The 20,782-nt window shown below is 44.6% G+C and overlaps 1 protein-coding gene across 2 annotated transcripts; it reads right to left on the bottom strand.

The window, feature by feature from the left end:
* Nucleotides 1-1,880: 1,880 nt before the first annotated feature.
* Nucleotides 1,881-19,062, bottom strand: sapcd2 (suppressor APC domain containing 2). Of its 2 annotated transcripts, none has more exons than XM_023987645.2 (6): nt 17,985-19,062; nt 8,175-8,305; nt 5,751-5,897; nt 5,430-5,534; nt 5,027-5,140; nt 1,881-4,813 (listed from the first exon to the last, which is right to left on the bottom strand). In XM_023987645.2, the coding sequence occupies exons 1-6, from the start codon at nt 18,805-18,807 to the stop codon at nt 4,685-4,687; spliced, it is 1,449 nt and encodes a 482-aa protein (XP_023843413.1). In that variant the 5' UTR covers nt 18,808-19,062; the 3' UTR covers nt 1,881-4,684. The 2 variants fall into 2 exon arrangements, with proteins under 2 accessions (XP_023843413.1, XP_023843414.1); XM_023987646.2 differs by having other exon boundaries at nt 5,027-5,137.
* Nucleotides 19,063-20,782: the final 1,720 nt, after the last annotated feature.

Below are 20,782 nucleotides of genomic sequence, written 5' to 3'. Positions count from 1 at the left end.
GTTTCATTAGATGACCAATTTTGCTGAAAACGCCAGCAATGAAACTGATAGGTTAAAAGGAGATGCCATTCAGTTAACTTACTGTGAATCCCCTTCTCTTGGATACTTCAGAGAAAAGTGACTACCTGAAGTCACAGTGACACATAATTGAAGAGCACATTATGCCAGACATTGTTTGCATGCTTCTCCTATCCCACAGACAGTATCCCCACCATGCAGAAGTCAGTCATGATGCCCATGGGATGGTTTTGCCATTCTGTTTAGTTAGTCTCTGAGAGAGAGAGATGAAGTGCAGAGGGAAACTTCCCTTGGGTTCTCTGACTCAACATGCTTAGCTGTTGTTGCTTTGGGTGCTCATTTAATTAGTGTGAATTAATGCTTCAAGGGGAATCAGTGGAGTCTAAAATAATTGCAATTAATTAGGAATGTTTATTTTTGTTGTTTGTATTGCTGTTGTTTTTATTGTTTCTGAAGCTGGTGAAATGTAGTGTAATAAAAAAAGTGAATGACATAAGTTGATTAATTTGTTTATGGTTATTAGATATATAATAAAATTCATTAGGATCCCCATTAGGTTTTATTAGTATCCCCATTAGGTTTTGCCAAAGCAGCAGCTATTCTTCCTGGGGTCCACACAAAAACATAAAACACAAGTAACAAAACACTGATAGTCAAGAACAGTCACACAATTTTAAAATACAATGATATACAAGCAATACAACTAAAGAATAACGTGTGATAGTGTGTCTGGGTGTGCGTGTGTTTGTCATTTCACAGTCCCTCTTGTGCCATGAGATGTTGTTTTATACATTTTTAAAGGTAAGTTTGCTTTTGCTTGAGTAATAGGAGATGGAAGGGAGTTCAATGTGATCGTGGCTCTGTATAATACTGTGCGTTGCCGTGAATTTGTTTTGGACTTGGGGACTGTGAAGAGACCCCTGGTGACATGTCTTGTGAGGTATGTATGGGGTATGTATGGATGTCTAAGCTGAATGTTATTTGATTATGCAGACAATCTGGAATTTTCATCACAGTAATATTTCTCATAAAAACTAGGAGAGATGCAGTTAGTTTCCCGTCAAGCCTCAACCAGGAAAGACTGGCAGGCATGTTGTTGATGATAGTTCTGCATGTGCAGTGAAGGGCAAGCTGCAACTTTGCTAGGTCTTTCTTTGCTTCACATATTCCGGATAGTGATCAAGATGGGACACGACCAGAGCCTGAACAACTAGTACAGTTGATTTTTGTGTAAAAAACACAGAGCATATTTTATAACAGCCAGACCCCTCCCCATCTTCACAACAACTCTGTCAATATGACTTGACCATGGTAATTGACCATGCAATCTTATACCTAGGAGTTTAGCTTCCTCAACTTGCTCAATGGTCACATCCTAATGTCTCATGAATAAACCCCACAGTCTCACCATTTCTAAAACTTTTGAAAGACATAGTCATTATACCAATCCCAATCAAGTCTAAGATGTATGTTCAGGCAAAACAGAATTATATTACTTATTAAAATCTTCTCCGTTGGATCTTAACTAATAAAATCCAAATTGAATATTGGATGAATTATGTCATACTGTGAGAACGTACTAGGGCATTTCCTAGTCTGACAGTTATCTGTGAGGCATTGTCCACCTAATCAAATACAATGGCAATCATTGATCTGTCAGAGAAGCCTAATGCCAATTATATTATCTCTCAACAGAAGACACAAAGATCACTATCTGAGAATAGACTATGTAGCTTCTAGTAGTCTGGAAGAGATACATGGGTAATATTTCTCATTGTTGCACAGATCATTTACCATGGGAGTCTCTGGTCAGTTACACTCTGTCCATCCATCTTTACAATAACACACTCAATCAAAGATGATTCATTTCAACCTGTCCATCAACTTGGCACGGGTTACTTTTTTATTTGATCAGAAAGAACAAATTGGAAACAAAAACAGTCAACTAGTTAAGCGCAATTATATATGTGTGTGATTATTTAACGGTGCTATTTACAGGCAGCCACCGACAAAATGAGTTTTACAAAAGAAGAGGAAGAAAGAGTATCAGATGCAAATGTATCAGTAATTATATCCAGATAAACAAGACAGTCTTCTTTCTCTCCACACATGAGCACTACTACCCGCCATCTAGCCCCGCGTTGCCATACCTCCAAAATCACGTCGTTGTCACACCTGTTTTAGGGAAGCCTGGTTCAAGACAAAGCTACACGTCCTTGAATACCTGTCCTCTTACACACTTTCTCATTAAGACGTTTGTGTATCAACAGTTTTAATAAGATGCAACATTTTTCCATAGACACCCCGCACATTGTTGTTCCCCAAAACACAAACACCGCGTCATATATATGGCTCTTTGATTGATGTTGCAGAAATGGTTTAAATTTAACACCGGTTTCAACCACAAATCAACAAGAGGGTTTTACTGTTTGGTTGATTTTACATTTAATTAATGTTTGCTGACAACAACAAATCAAATATTAATCCAAATGTGAAATATTTGCCCAGTGTGCTGTCTGTATAAACCTTCTTTAACCAAAGTAAGAATTATTTATATTTTCCTTCACTTTCTAAATATCTGCTATACTGGAAAAGAGGTTGGAGAGTTTATTTAGGAGTAATATAACAGGTCCTACGTACTTTATAAGCTCCCAACGGTGCCATGCAAAACACGACTTGGAGGCACCCTGCACCCAAAAGCTGTTCAGTCAACATCCTGACCCATAACATCCACCTGCATAGAGGTGACTGCTTTCTAAATCAAGTCAACTTTGTTCAACAAGAGGCTAATATAACATCTTAAAACCACCCTACTACTGATGACCCTCATCTGGATCAACCCTGGAATACAAAGGAATGAAAAAGCAAGGCTAAATTGATCACAAGGTAAAACACCACAAAATAGATGAAAAGGTGGCTGATAGTATGACCTTATTGGCACCTTTTGGTGTTTATTTTACAGTCAGGTGGGAATACTTCAATTGAAATCGGAAAGGATAGGGTGGCATTCACTTATATACTCATGTGCAGCAAGATAATAACGAGACCAAAGACATACAATCAAACAGGAGAGACAGACAGGCAGTCAGTCACAGCAGAGAGTATTGATATGCAGACATCACAACGGTACCTAATACGAGTTGCACTGCAACATCATCACATAGCTGCGTTACATAGCAATCTACAGCCACTAAAAAACATTTTCTCAGTTAAAAAGGGGGTTAAAGACTGAACGGCCGCTGTTGACCATGCGGTTTATTATCCTGGATTAGTGGGACCATTATGAAGTACAGCATTAAAGAGCAGTTGTACCTATGCTTGGTGTTCACCTCTCAGGGAACCAAGTCTCACATACCATGTTAGTACAGGATGAACAGAAAGTGGTATCACTCATTCTTTTTTACACAAAGGCTCCAGGACACCACAGAGGAGAAGCGGCACTATAAAATCAGTCTTGCATGAATTATTACAGTGCATTACATTACATTAGAGGCCTATTAACCAAGGAGGAGTCACTTTAATTCCACTAGCCAACACAACAGCCCTCTTCTCTGAGCCACGTCCTGCTCCAGTGGTCACACTGCCACTGAGGACCAGGGCTCAATGCACATTCAATATATACCAATCCTTCTCATCTTCAAGTCTCTTCTACGTGCAAACTTCTCTCTTACCCTCTCCACTACTAGATCCCCTTGGCTTGTAGGACATGCGTCACCTTTTGGTGCTCTCAATACATTCACTTTAAGGGAAACAAACTGTGACATTTACATGCTGCTCTGCTTCTAAAATGGTGGGTAATAGGCTATGTTTACTGGTGCGTCACTTAAAGGGTACTTAGAGAGACATAAATGAGATGCTGCACAGTCATGGTGTCCTCCAGGTCAGGAGAGCTCAGCTTCTCACCATATCAACCATTTCAATGAAGGTTTGAGGTACACAACTGGGTGTATTGGAATAGAAGTGGAGAAATATGTACCAAAGTGTGACCGGGATCAAAGTCTCTGGATTAAATGGTTAACAACATTGTGTTGGAATGGTAGATCACAACACATCAACTTTTACATTAAAAAAAAAATCAACATTTTTAGTGTGGTGTGTGTATCGGTCCAGAAGTCCCTCCAACAAATGTATTTTGTACAGCAGCTGTTGTCATGGTGATTGGCAGGGATGGATCCTGTCGCGGTTTTAAATGTAGTCCATGATGTCCAATCACATAGGATATACTGTGATGAGAGGGAGGGTAAACGTAAAGGCTGGTTCAATAAGGTAGGATCCTAGTGCATCGCAGTAGATCCTTGGAGTGATCAAGCGGGAGTGGAATCCTGGGAAGGCCCCAGTTAGGAGTGGTAAGACTGTGGTGTTCCTGGATTTTTGCCCAGTGGGTGAGGCTGACTGTATCATAGGAGGGTTGACTCCGGGGTCCCTCCCCTCAAGGAGTGGCCGGCCCAGATTAGTGTGCAGGCCATTTTAAGTGGAGTGGTCAGTTGGGGAGATCCAAAGGGAGTGGTACAATGCGGGGTAAAAAGTTCAAGGTGCTTTCATCATGACAGAAGTGGTGAGTTGAGTGTGGAATCGAGTAGGAGTGGTACAGCTGATACAGTTGTCTTGTTGTGACTGGGGGGGGGGGGTCAGATAGAGCAGTGTGGTTGTATTATGGTGTCTGTATTCAGATGAAGGTGGAGTCCATGGTGCTGCTGTCGTGCGTGCTCCGGGCGCGAGCCTCAAACAGCTGTTTGATCAGAGCAGACTTCTCCTGCTCCAGCTGAGTGATGCGCTTACCCTTATCTGTCACCTCCTGCACCGGGATGGAGGACGAGCGACATGGACAGGGGAGAAGATAGTTTTGAGTTTAAACATGCCTTTATTGTGCATTAAAGGAGTTTACATACAGCTTCAATGCAGCAGGGAGAAGAGATAGGTAGAGGTCAGACCATCATAAAGGGACAGTGGTGAGGTGTACAGGAAATCTGTACATTTACAGTACATTGACATGATATGTTCAGTTCACCTGAGTGAGAAGGCGGTTCTGGTCCTTTAGTCTCTGAATGGCTTGTGGGGGGGCAGGAGGCTGGAAGCTGGAGGAGATCACTGTGGGCTGGGAGCTGGAGGATGGGAAAGACTGCTAAGAGGGAGAGAAAGAAAGATTATTCCCCATGAATTACCATGTTTCAGTAACGACTCTAGTGTTTAGGCTTGACTATACTCTCTTTCTAAAACATAGAACAACCTCTCAACATCTAATTGCCACTGAGAGGACTTCAGTAAGAGGAAAATAAGTCCCTTCACAATTACCGTGGAATTCAATTTGACCTTAGAAATTACACACTCATATGAGACAACCATCCCCCATTTTTTAGAGCAGTGAGGACACTCAGACACAGTCAGGTAAGGTGTCTTATTTCAAGACTCACCGCTCCAGAGCAGGAAATTAGGTCATTAAGGCAACGGTTGACTTCCTGCAGCTTGGGAAGCAGAACATTCATGTGACTTTGATTCTGGGATTCTGTGAAGAAATCCTGGTGGGAGAGAGAAAGAGAGTAAGAACTGGACAGTTTCAGATAATTCATACACTGTATCATCCATTCCTACTAAATTGTATACATGCCTTGGGTCATGTTCATTAGGGCATGCAACGGAAAACGAAAAGGAGCGTTTCTTATTAAACCTCAATAGTAGTCCCTCCCTGTTTCAGTTTGTTTCCGTCTGTTTGTTGCCTAATGAACAGTCATTACCGTGCAGTGGTTGCTTTGGCCCACGTGTCTCTGTCTCTCGGTGACGTTGTGGATCTGAGTCTGGTACCACTCTCTAGCCCGCTCCACCACGTCCAGACCGGCCAGCAGAGAGTCCTTCTCCTGCTCCAACTCCTTCATCTGCTTCAGCTGGAGGGAGGGGGGAAAGGGAGTCAACTTCTCTCTTACAGTCATCGTCAATATGGGTCACTTACCTGAAGTCATTTGGCGAACCTGGCTCCTCAAGCTTATACTCATCCTGAGCACCAAAAAAGCTTGTCAATATTTATGATGGTTATGTTGTTTTGGGTTACTTGGAAAATCTGCACCCTTTTATTTGCACATTTGTCTGCCGCTTTTGTTCTGAGACAATGGCACCGGGCCAATTGTGCCGGAGTGGTACCCTGACCTCAACAGGAGACAATGTTAAGAGCAGCGATCAGCCCGGCGCCATGGCAACCATGCAGAGACCTAAGAATGGGAAAACAGTAGCCACTACAACAGGTCGTCCTGTCCCAGTGACAGGTAGACAGCATTGAGTTCTGCTGACCATCCTATCCTCCAGTTCCACAGCACAGGCCCCATTCCTGGCATTCAGCCACCCTCTCTATACACTATCACCATCGGGAAAACCATGTCTGTACAAAGGCCTAGTTCCCAATGACATAATGCAGTGGCCAAACCAACCAGTATTGTCAAAGTCTACTGATACTGTTGTTGTTATCTGATCTGGACTGTAATTAGCCAGGGTAAACCTCTTGTGCCATCACTGCATACTAAACACATTTCCCCTTTCAGCTCTGGCCATGCTGGGTTGAATGGGAGCTGCAAACAGAGGGGAGGAGAGCGAGGGATGAAAGAGAGGTTGGGGAGTGGGGGGTGGGGTTGTGCCTGGAATGAAGCGTGACCCAGAGTGTCAGGCTGTGTTTGTGTGGTGGGCCACAGGCAGGGAAAATATGCTCTGTAAAGAGGGGAGGGGGGAGAGAACACAGAACAGGGGGAGGAAAAGTTGCAGAGGGGAGAGGGGGTACGGGAGGGGGGAGCTGGCTGACAAAGCTAACATCACCAGGGCTGCAGGTGGCCTAGCGGTTAATAGCGTAACCGAGAGGTCTGTGGTTTGAATCCCCGAGCCGACGATGTGCCCTTGAGCAAGGCACCTAACCTTAATTGCTCATGTAAGTCGCTCTGGATAAGAGCGTCTGCTAAATGATTTGAATGTAAATGTTAAAATGACAAAGCATACTACAACGGCATGACACAGCTGATGTTGTCGTATCTAAAATCACAAAGTACAATATCATGTGCATCAGGATAATCTACACAACAGCTCCAAACAGTACAAACTACCATACACCTGCTAGGGCTAGAGGAACAAACATTACAACTAGGAGTTTACTGGTTATCAACAAGACACCAACTGAAACTGGCACTGTCCACTAGTTTCAACAACACATCAACCGCAGACACAGAACTGTCAAATATTCAGCTAGTTGACAAACGGTTATCTCTCCCTGACTCTGCTCATAACTCCATAGTTACATTTTGACACAGCTCAACACACACCTGCAAGCGTGTAATAGACATACACATACATGGAAACAGCTCAATGACCAAACAAGACTCCGTTTTTACTTCTCTTTCCTGACCTCTCTCCTCTAGTTGTTCTCACTCACCCCGAGGAAAAAGTGCAGTGCCTTGCTGCTGTACAGACTGCTGCTGAGAGGGATGAAGACAGTGGTGTAGGCTGCCCAGACAGCTGTCCAGGCTGGGCCGGGTGGGCCAAGCGAATCCCCTGCTTCCAGGCCCCTGGGCCCGACCCGGCTCATTACAATGAGGACAGGCGGCCAGAGGGGGGAGGGGGGAGCAGCACCCTCTACGACTTCACACAGAGAACGAGTGGAAGGAGAGGAGAAGACAGAGAGAGGGGGATAAAGTAGGGCTCAGAGAGAAATTAGAGGCAGGGGGATAGAAAGAGAGAAAAAGAGGGCGAGAGGAGGCATGGAAAGGGGTAGGAGATTGGGAGGGCCACAGGGGGAGAGGGGTTGGACTGAGTGAAAGGTGGGAGGGGTGTAGGGAGAGGGGTTGAATGGGGGAGTTAATGGTGGGTGTTGGCCAACAGAAACAAAGTGACCTACAGCAGTTGCAGTCTGCACAGAGCAGATAGGCCTGTTTATCCATGAAACTGTTCTCCACCTCACCCCTACTCTAGATAAAAAGTTGAACTGACCCCTAACACGAACCCTATCACTGAATACCCGTATGAGACCACTTTCACATTGTCTGTGGATCACAAAATACCTGTTTTCACTGGCAGAACATGGTTGTTTGACTGCCTCTCTAAACCTGTCTCTTATACACATCTAGATGTGTATAAGAGGTGTGTGTGTGTGTGTGTGTGTGTGTGTGTGTGTTACCGGGCGTAAGTACCATTCCATAATCCACCCCGTTGGTGATGGTATGGCGTCTCTGCTCATCTCGGCTCCGCCCATGGCGTCTGGAGACAGTTAATCCCGTGGCTGACTCACTCTGGGACCTCGGTAACCCAGCCTCCACAATACCTGGATAAGAAATTGGGCAGGAATGGGTGGTCAGAAAGATTTTTTGCTGATTTCACCAACTGACTTCCAGGTCTTGTCTAGAACACAGGTATCAACTGTCTGGTTAGTACAACTATGCTTTGGGTAACTGGATAATTAATACATCAAATGTAAACATACCCATTTGCTGTAAGGAAGAACAAACTTGTTTGCACTTCTATAATGTTAGTATCAAATACATAGAGCTAGATGGACATGAACATCAGAGAGAGGTTCTGACTCACTCTGTTGTGTTCAGTGCATCACGGTTTCCATCTATGGTAGAACTGAARTGTCCCCCAGCCAACAATCAAAAGAGATCAGACTAACACATTGTCACCAAAACCACACTCCAAATCAAATCAAATTGTATTTGMCACATGCTTTCACATACACAACAAGTGTAGACTAACAGTGAAATGCTTACTTACGGGCTCTTCCCAACAATGCAGAGAACATTTTGAAAATTATTTAAAAAATAACGAGGAACAAACACAAAATGAGCAACGATAACATGACTATATACATGGGGTACCAAGTCGATGTACAGGACTAGGAGGTAATTGAGGTACTATGTACATATAGGTAGGAGTAAAGTGACTAGGCAACAGGATAGATAATAAACAGAGTAGCAGCAGCAGCATACAGTAAGTGATGAATCAAATGAGTTGGTGCAAAAAGGGTCAATGCAGTCTGGGTAGCTATTTGGTTAACTATTTAGCAGTCCCATGGCTTGGGGGTAAACATTGTTCAGGGTCCTGTTGGTTCCAGACTTGGTGCATTGGTACTGCTTGCCATGCGGTAGCAGAGAGAACAGTCTATGACTGTGTGTGTGTATATGAGTGAGTGAGTGAGTGAGTGAGTGCGTGCGTGAACGAGGGAGAACACGAGAGAGAAAGAGACAGAGAGAGAGAGAGAAAAGGGAGAGGCCACTACTCAGAATAGTGAAATCTGTAAATCCTGCAGTGCCTTTGGTGGCCACACGAGGGCGCTACCATCCCTCCCTGCTAACCTTATCAACCCTATCTGGTTGTATTAATTGTATTAAATGGGGATAAATTACAATTCTGAGGGAAGATGAGAATAAATTGTAAGAACTTATGTATATAAAAACAGTTCAGGTGATAGTTGATAACAGAGCAGAGAAAACATGACACGTTTCCATGTTGTATCTGGACTCCCAGAAATCCTGTTAATCGGAAACTGGAGATAGTTCCTTGAGGGCAGGAGTATGCTGGTTCAGAGAGGGGGAGGGAAATATGTAGAGCACCTAGTTTAGTGGCTCTAGATAATTTTCAAGTTCGACTGTGGCACCCAAAGAGGATACTGTTTACCAGTGTAGGTAAGCCTCATTTGCATGCCTTGAAACAGCATTGCTAATTAAAAGACAGAGCCTAATGGCCATTTCTACTTTTTTGTTGTTGAAAACATTTAAAATAATAACACAAGGAATAAATATAAAAATAATAACGCAAGGAATAAATACACAATGAGTAATGATAACTTGCCTACATACATGGGGTACCAGTACAGAGTTGATGTGCAGGGGTACGAGATAATTGAGGTAGATATGTACATATAGATAGGGATAAAGTGACTAGGCAACAGGATAGATAATAAATAGTAGCAGCAGCGTATGTGATGAGTCAAAAGAGTTAGTGCAAAAAGGGTCAATACAGATAGTCCGGGTAGGTATTGGTGAACTATTTAACTAACTATTTAGCAGTCTTATAGCCTGGGGTAGAAGCTGTTCAGGGTCCTGTTGGTTCCAGGCTTGGTGCATCGGTACCACTTGCCGTGTGGTAGCAGAGAGAACAGTCTATGACCTGTGTGGCTGGAGTCTTTGACAATTTTTAGGGTCTTCCTCTGACACCACCTGGTATAGAGGTCCTGGATGGCAGGGAGCTCGGCCCCAGTTATGTACTGGGCGGTACGCACTACACTCTGTAGCACCTTGCATCTGAAGCCAAACAGTTGCCATACTAAGCGTTGATGCAGCTAGCTTTTTCAAACAGCAATTTGCATCCTGTATACTAACTCAAAAAAGTTCTGGGACACTGTAAAGTCCATGGAGAATAAGAGCACCTCCTCCCAGCTGCCCACTGCACTGAGGCTAGGAAACACTGTCACCACCGATAAATCCACTATAATTGAGAATTTCAATAAGCATTTCTCGACGGCTGGCCATGCTTTCCACCTGGCTACCCATACCCCGGTCAACTGCCCGGCACCCTCCACAGCAACCCGCCAAAGCCCCCACCATTTCTCCTTCACCCAAATCCAGATAGCTGATGTTCTGAAAGAGCTGCAAAATCTGGACCCCTACAAATCAGCCGGGCTAGACAATCTGGACCCTCTCTTTCTAAAATGATCTGCCGAAATTGTTGCAACCCCGAAATTGTTCAACCTCTCTTTCGTATCGTCTGAGATTCCCAAAGATTGGAAAGCTACCACGGTCATCCCCCTCTTCAAAGGGGGTGACACTCTAAACCCAAACTGCTATAGACCTATATCTATCCTACCCTGTCTTTCTAAGGTCTTCGAAAGCCAAGTTAACAAACAGATTACCGACCATTTCAAATCCCACCGTACCTTCTCCGCTATGCAATCTGGTTTCAGAGCTGGTCATGGGTGCACCTCAGCCACGCTCAAGGTCCTAAACAACATCATAACCGCCATCAATAAGAGACATTACTGCGCAGCCGTCTTCATCGACCTGGCCAAGGCTTTCGACTCTGTCAATCACCACATTCTTATTGGCAGACTCGACAGCCTTGGTTTCTCAAATGATTGCCTCGCCTGGTTTACCAACTACTTATCTGTAGAGTTCAGTGTGTAAAAACGGAGGGCCTGTTGTCAGGGCCTCTGGCAGTCTCTATGGGGTACCACAGGGTTCAATCCTCAGGCCGACTCTCTTCTCTTTATACATCAATGATGCTGCTCTTGCTGCTGGTGATTCTCTGATACACCTCTACGCAGACGACACCATTCTGTATACTTCTGGCCCCTCTTTGGACACTGTGTTAACTAACCTCCAGACGAGCTTCAATGCCAACAACTCTCCTTCCATGGCCTCCAACTGCTCTTAAACGCTAGTAAAACAAAATGCATGCTATTCAACCTGCTCGCCGTCCAGCATCACTACTCTGGACAGGTCTGACTTAGAATACGTGGACAACTACAAATACCTAGGTGTCTGCTTAGACTGTAAACTCTCCTTCAGACTCACATTATCATCTCCAATCCAAAATTAAATCTAGAATCGGCTTCCTATATCGCAACAAAGCATCCTTCACTCATGCTGCGAACATACCCTCGTAAAACTGACCAGCCTACCAATCCTCGACTTCGGTGATGTCATCTATAAAATAGCCTCCAACACTCTACTCAACAAACTGGATGCAGTCTATCACAGTGCCTCCGTTTTGTCACAAAGCCCATACACTACCCACCACTGCGACCTGTACGCTCTCGTTGCTTGGCCCTCGCTTCATACTCGTCGCCAAACCCACTGGCTACAGGTTATCTACAAGTCTCTGCTCGTAAAGCCCCGCCTTAAATCAGCTCACTGGTCACCATAGCAGCACCCACTCGTAGCACGCGCTCCAGCAGGTATATCTCACTGGTCCACCCAAAGCCAATTCTCCTTTGGTCATCTTTCCTTCCAGTTCTCTGCTGCCAATGACTGGAACGAACTGCAAAAATCTCTGAAGCTGGAAACACTTATCTCCCTCACTAGCTTTAAGCACCAGCTGTCAGAGCAGCTCACAGATTACTGCACCTGAACATAGCCCATCTATAATTTAGCCCAAACAACTACTCTTCCCCTACTGTATTTATTTATTTAGCTCCTTTGCACCCCATTATTTCTACTTTGCACATTCTTCCACTGCAAATCTACCATTCCAGTGTTTTACTTGCTATTGTAACGATGTTCGTCTGAGGAGGAAGAGAGGACCAAGGTGCAGCGTGGTACATGTTAATGATTTTTAATAACACTGAACACCAGAACAAAAAAAAAAAAAGCGGAACAAACGAAACAGTCCTGTCTGGTACAGAGACAGAAAACAACTACCCACAAAACCAACATGGAAAATGACAACCTAAATAGGCTCCCCAATCAGAGACAACGAGAAACAGCTGTCTCTGATTGGGAACCAATTCAAGCCACCATAAACTTACAATCCCCTAGACCATACCAAATCCCATAGAAACACCCTAGACAAGACAAAAACCCCTAGACAAATTCAAAAACTAAACAAACCACCCTTGTCACACCCTGACCTAACCAAAAAATAAAGAAAACAAATATAACTAAAGTCAGGGCGTGACAGCTATATTGTATTTACCTCGCCACCATGGCCTTTTTTGCCTTTACCTCCCTTATCTCACCTCATTTGCTCACATTGTATATAGACTTATTTTTCTACTGTATTATTGATGGTATGTTTTGTTTATTCCATGTGTAACTCTGTGTTGTTGTATGTGTCGAATTGCTATGCTTTATCTTGGACAGGTCGCAGTTGTAAATGAGAACTTGTTCTCAACTAGCCTACCTGGTTAAATAAAGGTGAAATAAAATTAAAATAAAATGCAGCCAGTCAAGATGCTCTCAATGCTGCAGCTGTATAACGTTTTGAGGATCTGAGGGCACATGCAGAATCTTTTCAGCCTCATGAGTGTGACGAGGCGTTGCAGTGCCCTCTTTATGACTAGGTTGATGTGTGTCGACCATGATAATTCCTTAGTGATGTGGGCACCAAGGAACTTGAAGCTCTCAACTTGTTCCACAACAGACTCTTTGATGTGGATGGAGGCATGCTCGGTCCTCCGTTTCCTGTAGTCCACGATCAGCTCCTTTGTCTTGCTGATGTTGAGGGAGAGGTTATTGTCCTGCCACCACACTGCCAGGTCTCTGACCTCCTCCCTGTAGGCTGTCTCATCGTCGTCAGTGATCAGGCTGTGTCGTCTGCAAACTTAATGATGGTGTTGGAGTCGTGGGCGGTCATGTAGTTGTGGTTGAACAGGGAGTACAGGAGGGGACTAAGCACACACCCTTGAGGGGCCCCCGTGTTGAAGGTCAGCGTGGCAGAGTTGTTGTTGCCTACCCTAACCACCTGGGGGTGGCCCGTCAGGAAGGATCCAGTTGTAGAGGGATGTGTTTAATCCCAGGATCCTTAGTTTAGCGATGAGCTTGAAGGGCACAATGGTGTTGAACACGGAGCTGTATTCAATGAACTGCATTCTCACATAGGTGTTCCTTTTGTTCAGGTGGGAAAGGGCAGTGTGGAGTGCAATAGAGATTGCGGCATCTGTGGATCTTTTGAAGCGGTATGCTAATTGGAGTGGGTCCAGGGTGTCTGGGATGATGGTGCTGATGTGAGCCATGACCAGCCTTTCAAAAAATGTCATGGCTACAGATGTGAGTGCTACGGGGCGATAGTCATTCAGACAGGTTACCTTGGCATTCTTGTGCACAGGGACTGGTGGTGTGCTTGAAACATGTAGGTATTACAGACTTGGTCAGGGAGAGGTTGAAAATGTCAGTGAAGACACTTACCAGCTGGTCTCACTACATGTCCTGGTAATCCGTCTGGCCCTTCGGCCTTGAGAATGTTAACCTGTTTAAAGGTCTTACACACATCGGCTACAGAGAGCGTGATCGCACAGTCATCCGGAAACAGCTGGTGCTCTCATGCATAGTTCAGCGTTGCTAGCCTCGAAACGTGCATAGAAAGTATTTAGCTGGTAGGCACTGGACAGCTTACGGCTGGGTTTCCGTTTGTAATCCATGATAGTGTGCAAGCCCTGCCACATCCGACGAGCGTCAGAGCTGGTGTAGCAGGATTTGATCTTSGTCCTGTATTGACACTTTGCCTGTTTAACGGTTCGTTGGAGGGCGTAGCGGGATTAGCTCATTGAAACCGGCAGATCTAGCCTTTAGCTCAGTGCGGATGTTGGCTGTAATCTATGGCTTCTGGTTGGGATATGTATGTACAGTCACTGAGGGGACAAAGTCATCGATGCATTTATTAATGAAGCAGGTGACTGATGTGGTAAACTCCTCAATGCCATCGGATGAATGCCAGAACATATTCCAGTCTGTGCTAGCAAAACAGTCCTATAATTTAGCATCTGCTGCATCAGAGCACTTCCGTATTGAGCATGTCACTGGTACTTCCTGTTGGAGCTTTTGCTTTTAAGCAGGAATCAGAAGGATAGAGTTATGGTCAGATTTGCCAAATGGAGGGTGAGGGAGAGCTTTGTATGCGTCTCTGTGTGTGGAGTAAATGTGATTTCAGTTTTCTTGAATTAATGTCACCGGCACTAGGAGCGCCGCCTCTGGTTGAGCATTTTCTTGTTTGCTTTTGGCACTATACAGCTCGTTAAGTGCGGTCTTAGTGCCAGCACCGGTTTGAGGTGGTAAATAGACAACTACGTAAAATAAAGATGAAAACTCTGTTGGTAAATAATGTGGTCTACAGCTTATCATGAGGTATTCTAACTCAGGCGAGCCGAACCTCGAGACGTCCTTAATATTACAGATTGTGGACAAGCTGTTGTTAACAAAGAGACATACACCACCTCCTCTGTGCTTCTCCAAACGGTCTCTGGCTCCAGAGACAGTTTTTCCAGAGGTGAGTTGTTCCTCACGCCTCATGGGTAATTTGCAGTCAGACGGGTCGGAAAGGCCAGCTCTGACAAGCTCTCTCTCGCTCTCTCTGTCCAACCACTTCCACACAGCCTCCCCTGCCTGCGTGGCTGCCTACAGTTCACTGCTCAGATACACAGAGATAGAACAGCAGGCACTGCAGCCATGAAAAATTATGAATCTTTCCTCATCTTTTTTCAGTGTTTAGAGCATTGTATAGCATGGACGTCATGTCGCCCACACAGTGACGTTGTCCAGAAGCTGCCTTTAAGAGTGTGGGAAATATTTCATAGTGTTCCAGTAAAGTTATACTTGTTATTATGCCTTTCTTCTCTGTTAAACATAGTCCACAGTCCAGGCCTTCCAGCACTGGCCCATTACCCTGCTCCAATACCACATCTGCCTCTTCACATTACCCTGCTCCAATACCACATCAAGCCTCTTCACATTACCTGCCTCCAATACCACATCTGCCCTCTCACATTACCCTGCTCCAATACCACATCAGCCCCTTCACATTACCCTGCTCCAAACCACCATCTGCCTCTTCACATTACCCTGCTCCAATACCACATCGCCTCTTCACATTACCCTGCTCCAATACCACATCTGCCTCTTCACATTACTCTGCTCCAATACCACATCTGCCTCTTCACATTACCCTGTTCCAATACCACATCTGCCTCTTCACATTACCCTGCTCCAATACCACATCAGCCTCTTCACATTACCCTGCTCCAATACCACATCTGCCTCTTCACATTACCCTGCTCCAATACCACATCAGCCTCTTCACATTACCCTGCTCCAATACCACATCTGCCTCTTCACATTACCCTGTTCCAATACCACATCTGCCTCTTCACATTACCCTGCTCCAATACCACATCAGCCTCTTCACATTACCTGCTCCAATACCACATCTGCCTCTTCACATTACCCTGCTCCAATACCACATCAGCCTCTTCACATTACTGCCCATAACCACATCAGCCTCTTCACATTACCTGCTCCAATACCACATCAGCCTCTTCACATTACCCTGCTCCAATACCACATCAGCCTCTTCACATTACCCTGCTCCAATACCACATCAGCCTCTTCACATTACCCTGCTCCAATACCACATCTGCCTCTTCACATTACCTGCTCCAATACCACATCTGCCCTTTCACATTACCTGCTCCAATACCACATCGCCTCTTCACATTACCCTGTCCAATACCACATCTGCCTCTTCCACATTACCTGCTTCCAATACCACATCTGCCTCTTCAACATTACCCTTGCTCCAATACCACATCAGCCTCTTTCACATTACCCTGCTCCAATACCACAATCTGCCTTCTTCACATTACCCTGCTCCAATACCATCATTCTGCCTCTTCAACATATACCCTGCTCCAATACCACATCTGCCTCTTCACATTACCCTGTTCCAATACCACATCAGCCTCTTCAATGAGTTCCACAGCCGGGCAGACGTGACCTCTCTCCATGATTTTGGACATCCCACAAGAGTCTGCATCCCAAATGGCACTCTATTTCCTATATAGTGCACTAGTTTTGACCAGGGCCAAGTAGTGCACTATGTAGGGAATAGGATGCCATTTGGAACGCAGAGAGAGCGAGAGAAGAGAGAGCAGGGTAATGGTAGCTTGGCCAGGGGTGGGCAGGATTTCACCGCTGCAGTGCCTCAATTACTCTGCACGTAATCTGTGCTAATCCAGCGGGTTTGCTGGGGGAGATTACATTGCCATTCACCACACTCTCCAATCCCATGGCTGTACAGAGAGTAGTGGGTAGAGTGGGTCTGTGGCACTGATATAAGTAGCTAGCCAGGGCCTCCAGGCTGCTTCACGGACATGTCCCCGTTATAGATACAGACAGGCTTGGACTCAGCAGGGCCATTAGAGAGGGAGAGAGAAAGCGAGAGAGAGAGAGGGGGGAGGTGCCTGTGTGCACATAGGAGAGAGAGAGAGCAGGATTTTCTCCATAGCTTTCCCGACTTCAGTGAACACAGGTCAGTCTAATGAGGGAGACCAGGAAAGGATCAGGAAAAGTTGGGCTGATMATCCCAATAGGAGGAGCCCAGAGCCCAGTCTAAACTCTGGCTAAGCATCCAGAAGAATTTGAGACATGATCTGTGACTCACTCTGGATGAGCTGGAGGTCAATTATTCAATTACACACTCTTCACTGCAGCAGAGAGATTTGAGAGGCATACCAGGGCTCAGTACCAGATCAATGTGCAGGGGTATGAGGTCATTGAGGTAGATATGTACATAGAGGCACCAGGATAGATACTCATAAGAGTAAAATAAGAATAGAGTAGCAGCAGCATATACGATGTGTGAAAGTGTGTGTATGTCCTCATTGGTTTTTATGAGCATATACCCACGTGGGTGATTGAAACATGAACTGAGGTCCACACTCCAGTCCAGTCGGTGGTGGTAATGCACCTTAAAGTTGGTTGACAACCGCCATATAAAGTCCAAAGAAAAAGAAGAAGCCTGAAGGAGGGGAGATTACTAGAAACAAACTCAGTTTACCCTTTTATCTGTGGATTAATTGTCGGAGTAGGGGACTTTGTGCATTTCAGGTAAAATAACAACCCAATGTTTATATCGCAGGACAAATTAGCTAGCAACAGCAAGCTAGGTAGCTAAATTTCCATGCATGTTTAATGCTTTTCAACCTAGTCTAGTCAGCATGTGATGCTAAACATGTTGTAACCTGGTGCTAGTGCTGCAGTTGTTTAGTGATGACAGTCTGGTATAGAAATGTGTGTAATGTGTGTTTCCTACTCCTCTACCTCCACACCTGGGTCAATGAGACTGAGGCAGCAGAATAGCCCTGACCTGTTTATACCCCACTTGATCTTATTGCTGAGGACGAGTACTGATCGCTTAGCATAGTGAGAAACAAAATACATACACATGGGGGGGAGATAGATAGAGATGATGGAAGACTGGTCCTGATTTTATTGATCTTTGATAATCAAACTTACTTGGTTTTTGGAGACTTGATGACTCGAGAGCAAGGGACTCTGTGGACCTCACCCGACTCTGCTGTGGATGCGCCTGCTTCCCCATCCGAACCGAATCCGCTCGATATGAACCGCTTTCGGGCACAATGGTTACCCGTTCCAAACTTCTGCCTGTTCTCTCATAACCCGTATTGGTGTAACGCATGGGACCACCTACGACCGAGGTGACTGGTGGGTATCCAGTGTTCCCCTCATTATGTCTGGACCGACTCTGAAGTGAGGACGCGCGTTTGTGATGCGTATTTGTCCCGTTGCTTGGACCCAGTGGGCGAACTTTGTTTTCAATCCGAGTTCCGACAGAGCAGGTAGAGAGCAGGGCAGGTTTTTGCGCTGGCATATGGTGCCGTTTGGATTGCAGGAGTGCATGTTTCGGGTGCAGGGAAACCTGAGCCTTTATGTGGTTGTTGTTGTCCGGGTTCGGCATGGAGTATCGCAGCCCCGCCACGAAGCGCTCAAATGTCAGGCAACCATGCGGTGGGGCCACCCGCCTCAGACACTCCAGAACACCGCCGGGCAAATCATGAGTATCTGCCCCTTGCCATCTACTCTCAATCTCCGATATGTGCACATACCCTCTCTTCCCATCATCGAGGATGTCAAAGAGTGTCCTCAAACTGTGTAAAAAGGCTTTGGGTAACCCATCTGTTGAATATTCCGTGTCTTTGGGCTGCATTTTACCGGTTATGCTTGTCTTGCCTTGTCTTCTTGTGCCAATCCTACCGTAAATTGTCGACGGCCCGTTCAATTTGCAGCTACGATCAGTATCAGTTGCTATCGAAGCCATGAAGTTATCAATCGTTGAATTGAATGATGCCAAAATCAAACCTCACCAAGATATATCTTATAATGTGGTTATAACCAACGTCTTATTACTTTACGCGTGATACAAAAATAAATGTGTTTATAAGTAGCCTACCCTACCTGTCTTTATAGACTATATTTCTCCAAAATAGATTAGAAATTAGACCAGCTTTTCTTTATGCCTTCGCTTAACGAAAGTATCTACTTTCCCTCCCAAGTCTTGCGGCTCCAGCARACCTTTTTCAACAGGACCGCCCTTCAAACATCTGCGCAGATTTGTCCAGGGACGCAGCCATTGGTCATGGTCAGAATTGCCGTGAGCTTATTGGTTGGAGGTTGTGGAAGGCAGAAGTTTGAGTTGTGCTTTTGTTATTCATAAAGCCGGACGTTATTCACTCTCGGATTCATACCCTACCCGCAGGAATTTTTTTGTGAGGAAATATGTTTCTTTACCCTACATGTGGGTTTTATTGTTTAAAAAAAAACAGAGGCAGTCTTTTTACAATATGTTTATTATAATGTTTGTACATAGTATCATGCTTATGATACATTGTGACACAATGTATAGCCTACATTGTATAACATTGTATCACAGAGCTACATTCCATTGACAATGTTTAAACTGACTGCCACTTATCTTTCAGAATGTTCAACATAGAGCTTTGTAGGCTTCATATTACCAAAAATATCATAAAAGATCTTTAGAAAAAGGGTTCTTATAACACAAGTCAAAGAAATCTCCTGTTTCCTACATTTAGCCTAGATAAATCATCTGAATTCATGAGAAGAGCATTCGCTTCTAGTCCCATTTTATCCTAAAGCCTCGCTTGCTCAGACTTGAATTCTTATCTCATTCATTGAGCGCAACTTTTAAATTGATGTCATTTAGTTTCACTGTCACAGTGGATGCTGCAATATATATCATAGGCTATGCATTTATGATCTATAAATTAATATCCTGTCAACCTTCCCTTTTCTACTCCCCCTCACAGTAAACACAGCACTATTGCAGACATATTGATTGTTGGAACAGAATCACTATATGCCTGAAATTGTCATAGTAAAGGACCTGACAACTGCATACTGTAGAGTCCTACACACATACAGTGGCTTTGGTCATTCATGGAAGGAATTATCCTAACAACCCCTTTGGCTACTCCACTAGAGTCAGCAAGTGCACTCTCCTATATAGTAGCATAGACAGAGAAAGAGATGGTGTGAGAGAGAGAGAGAGAGAGAGAGAGAGAGAGAGAGAGAGAGAGAGAGAGAGAGAGAGAGAGAGAGAGAGAGAGACTGCACTGTTCAATGGGAGGGGTGCTCTTTTACTGATCGGTAGGTTCACAGGGTCAGGCAATTGATTCCTCAATTCTCAATCAGCCTCCCCTCTCCCTCCTTATTTTCCTCTTGTTCTGTCTCTCCCTGTCATGCACATACACTCATGGCTCTAAACTGCAACCAATTTGATGACACAAATATTTTGCTGAGACTATGAAAAAATCTCCCAGATAATCATAGGCATTGTGTCCAGGGGGAGCTTTCTGTTAAGGAAATTGAATTCCCKAAAGTATATAACCTAATTAGCCAACTCCCTTCTTTACAAAAATAAGTTTAATATTTCAAAATTGGCTACTAAAGCATGACTGTGCCACAGAGGATCATTAGCTTCTTTTTAAAAATTCAAGTTGTGAATTGTTTTTAGTACTGAGCGATTACCCGACATTTCGGGGGTTCGGTTAGGGACTATTAAACAACTAATTGACCGATGTCGGTTCAGTTAGGCTACTTGAATTCCATTTAGTTCGGTTTTTCTAAGCCAAACGCGCCATTTCTCGAGAGAAATCAAATCKCTCATGAAAGAAAGTGAAGAACTATGTTAGACGCTGGGCTGAAGGGAGTTGTAGTTTTCATTYAGCAAATATTCAAATTAGTTRCGCACAGAAACGTGGCAATTAACTACA

The sequence above is a fragment of the Salvelinus sp. IW2-2015 genome, linkage group LG5 (assembly GCF_002910315.2).
Source record: "Salvelinus sp. IW2-2015 linkage group LG5, ASM291031v2, whole genome shotgun sequence".
NCBI classification, from domain to species: domain Eukaryota; kingdom Metazoa; phylum Chordata; class Actinopteri; order Salmoniformes; family Salmonidae; genus Salvelinus; species Salvelinus sp. IW2-2015.
The sequence above is the reverse complement of the archived record's forward strand: the minus strand, read 5'-3'. Positions and strand labels throughout refer to the sequence as shown.

Excerpts from the sequence above, each read along its gene's own strand:
- sapcd2 (XM_023987645.2), bottom strand. The coding sequence starts at position 18,807 with ATGGCTTCGATAGCAACTGATACTGATCGTAGCTGCAAATTGAACGGG. Across the intron at positions 5,898-8,174 it reads ACGGGGTGGATTATGGAATG|CTGAAGCAGATGAAGGAGTT; the intron begins GTACTTACGCCC and ends CCCTCCCTCCAG. Across the intron at positions 5,535-5,750 it reads GCCAAAGCAACCACTGCACG|GATTTCTTCACAGAATCCCA; the intron begins GTAATGACTGTT and ends CTCTCCCACCAG.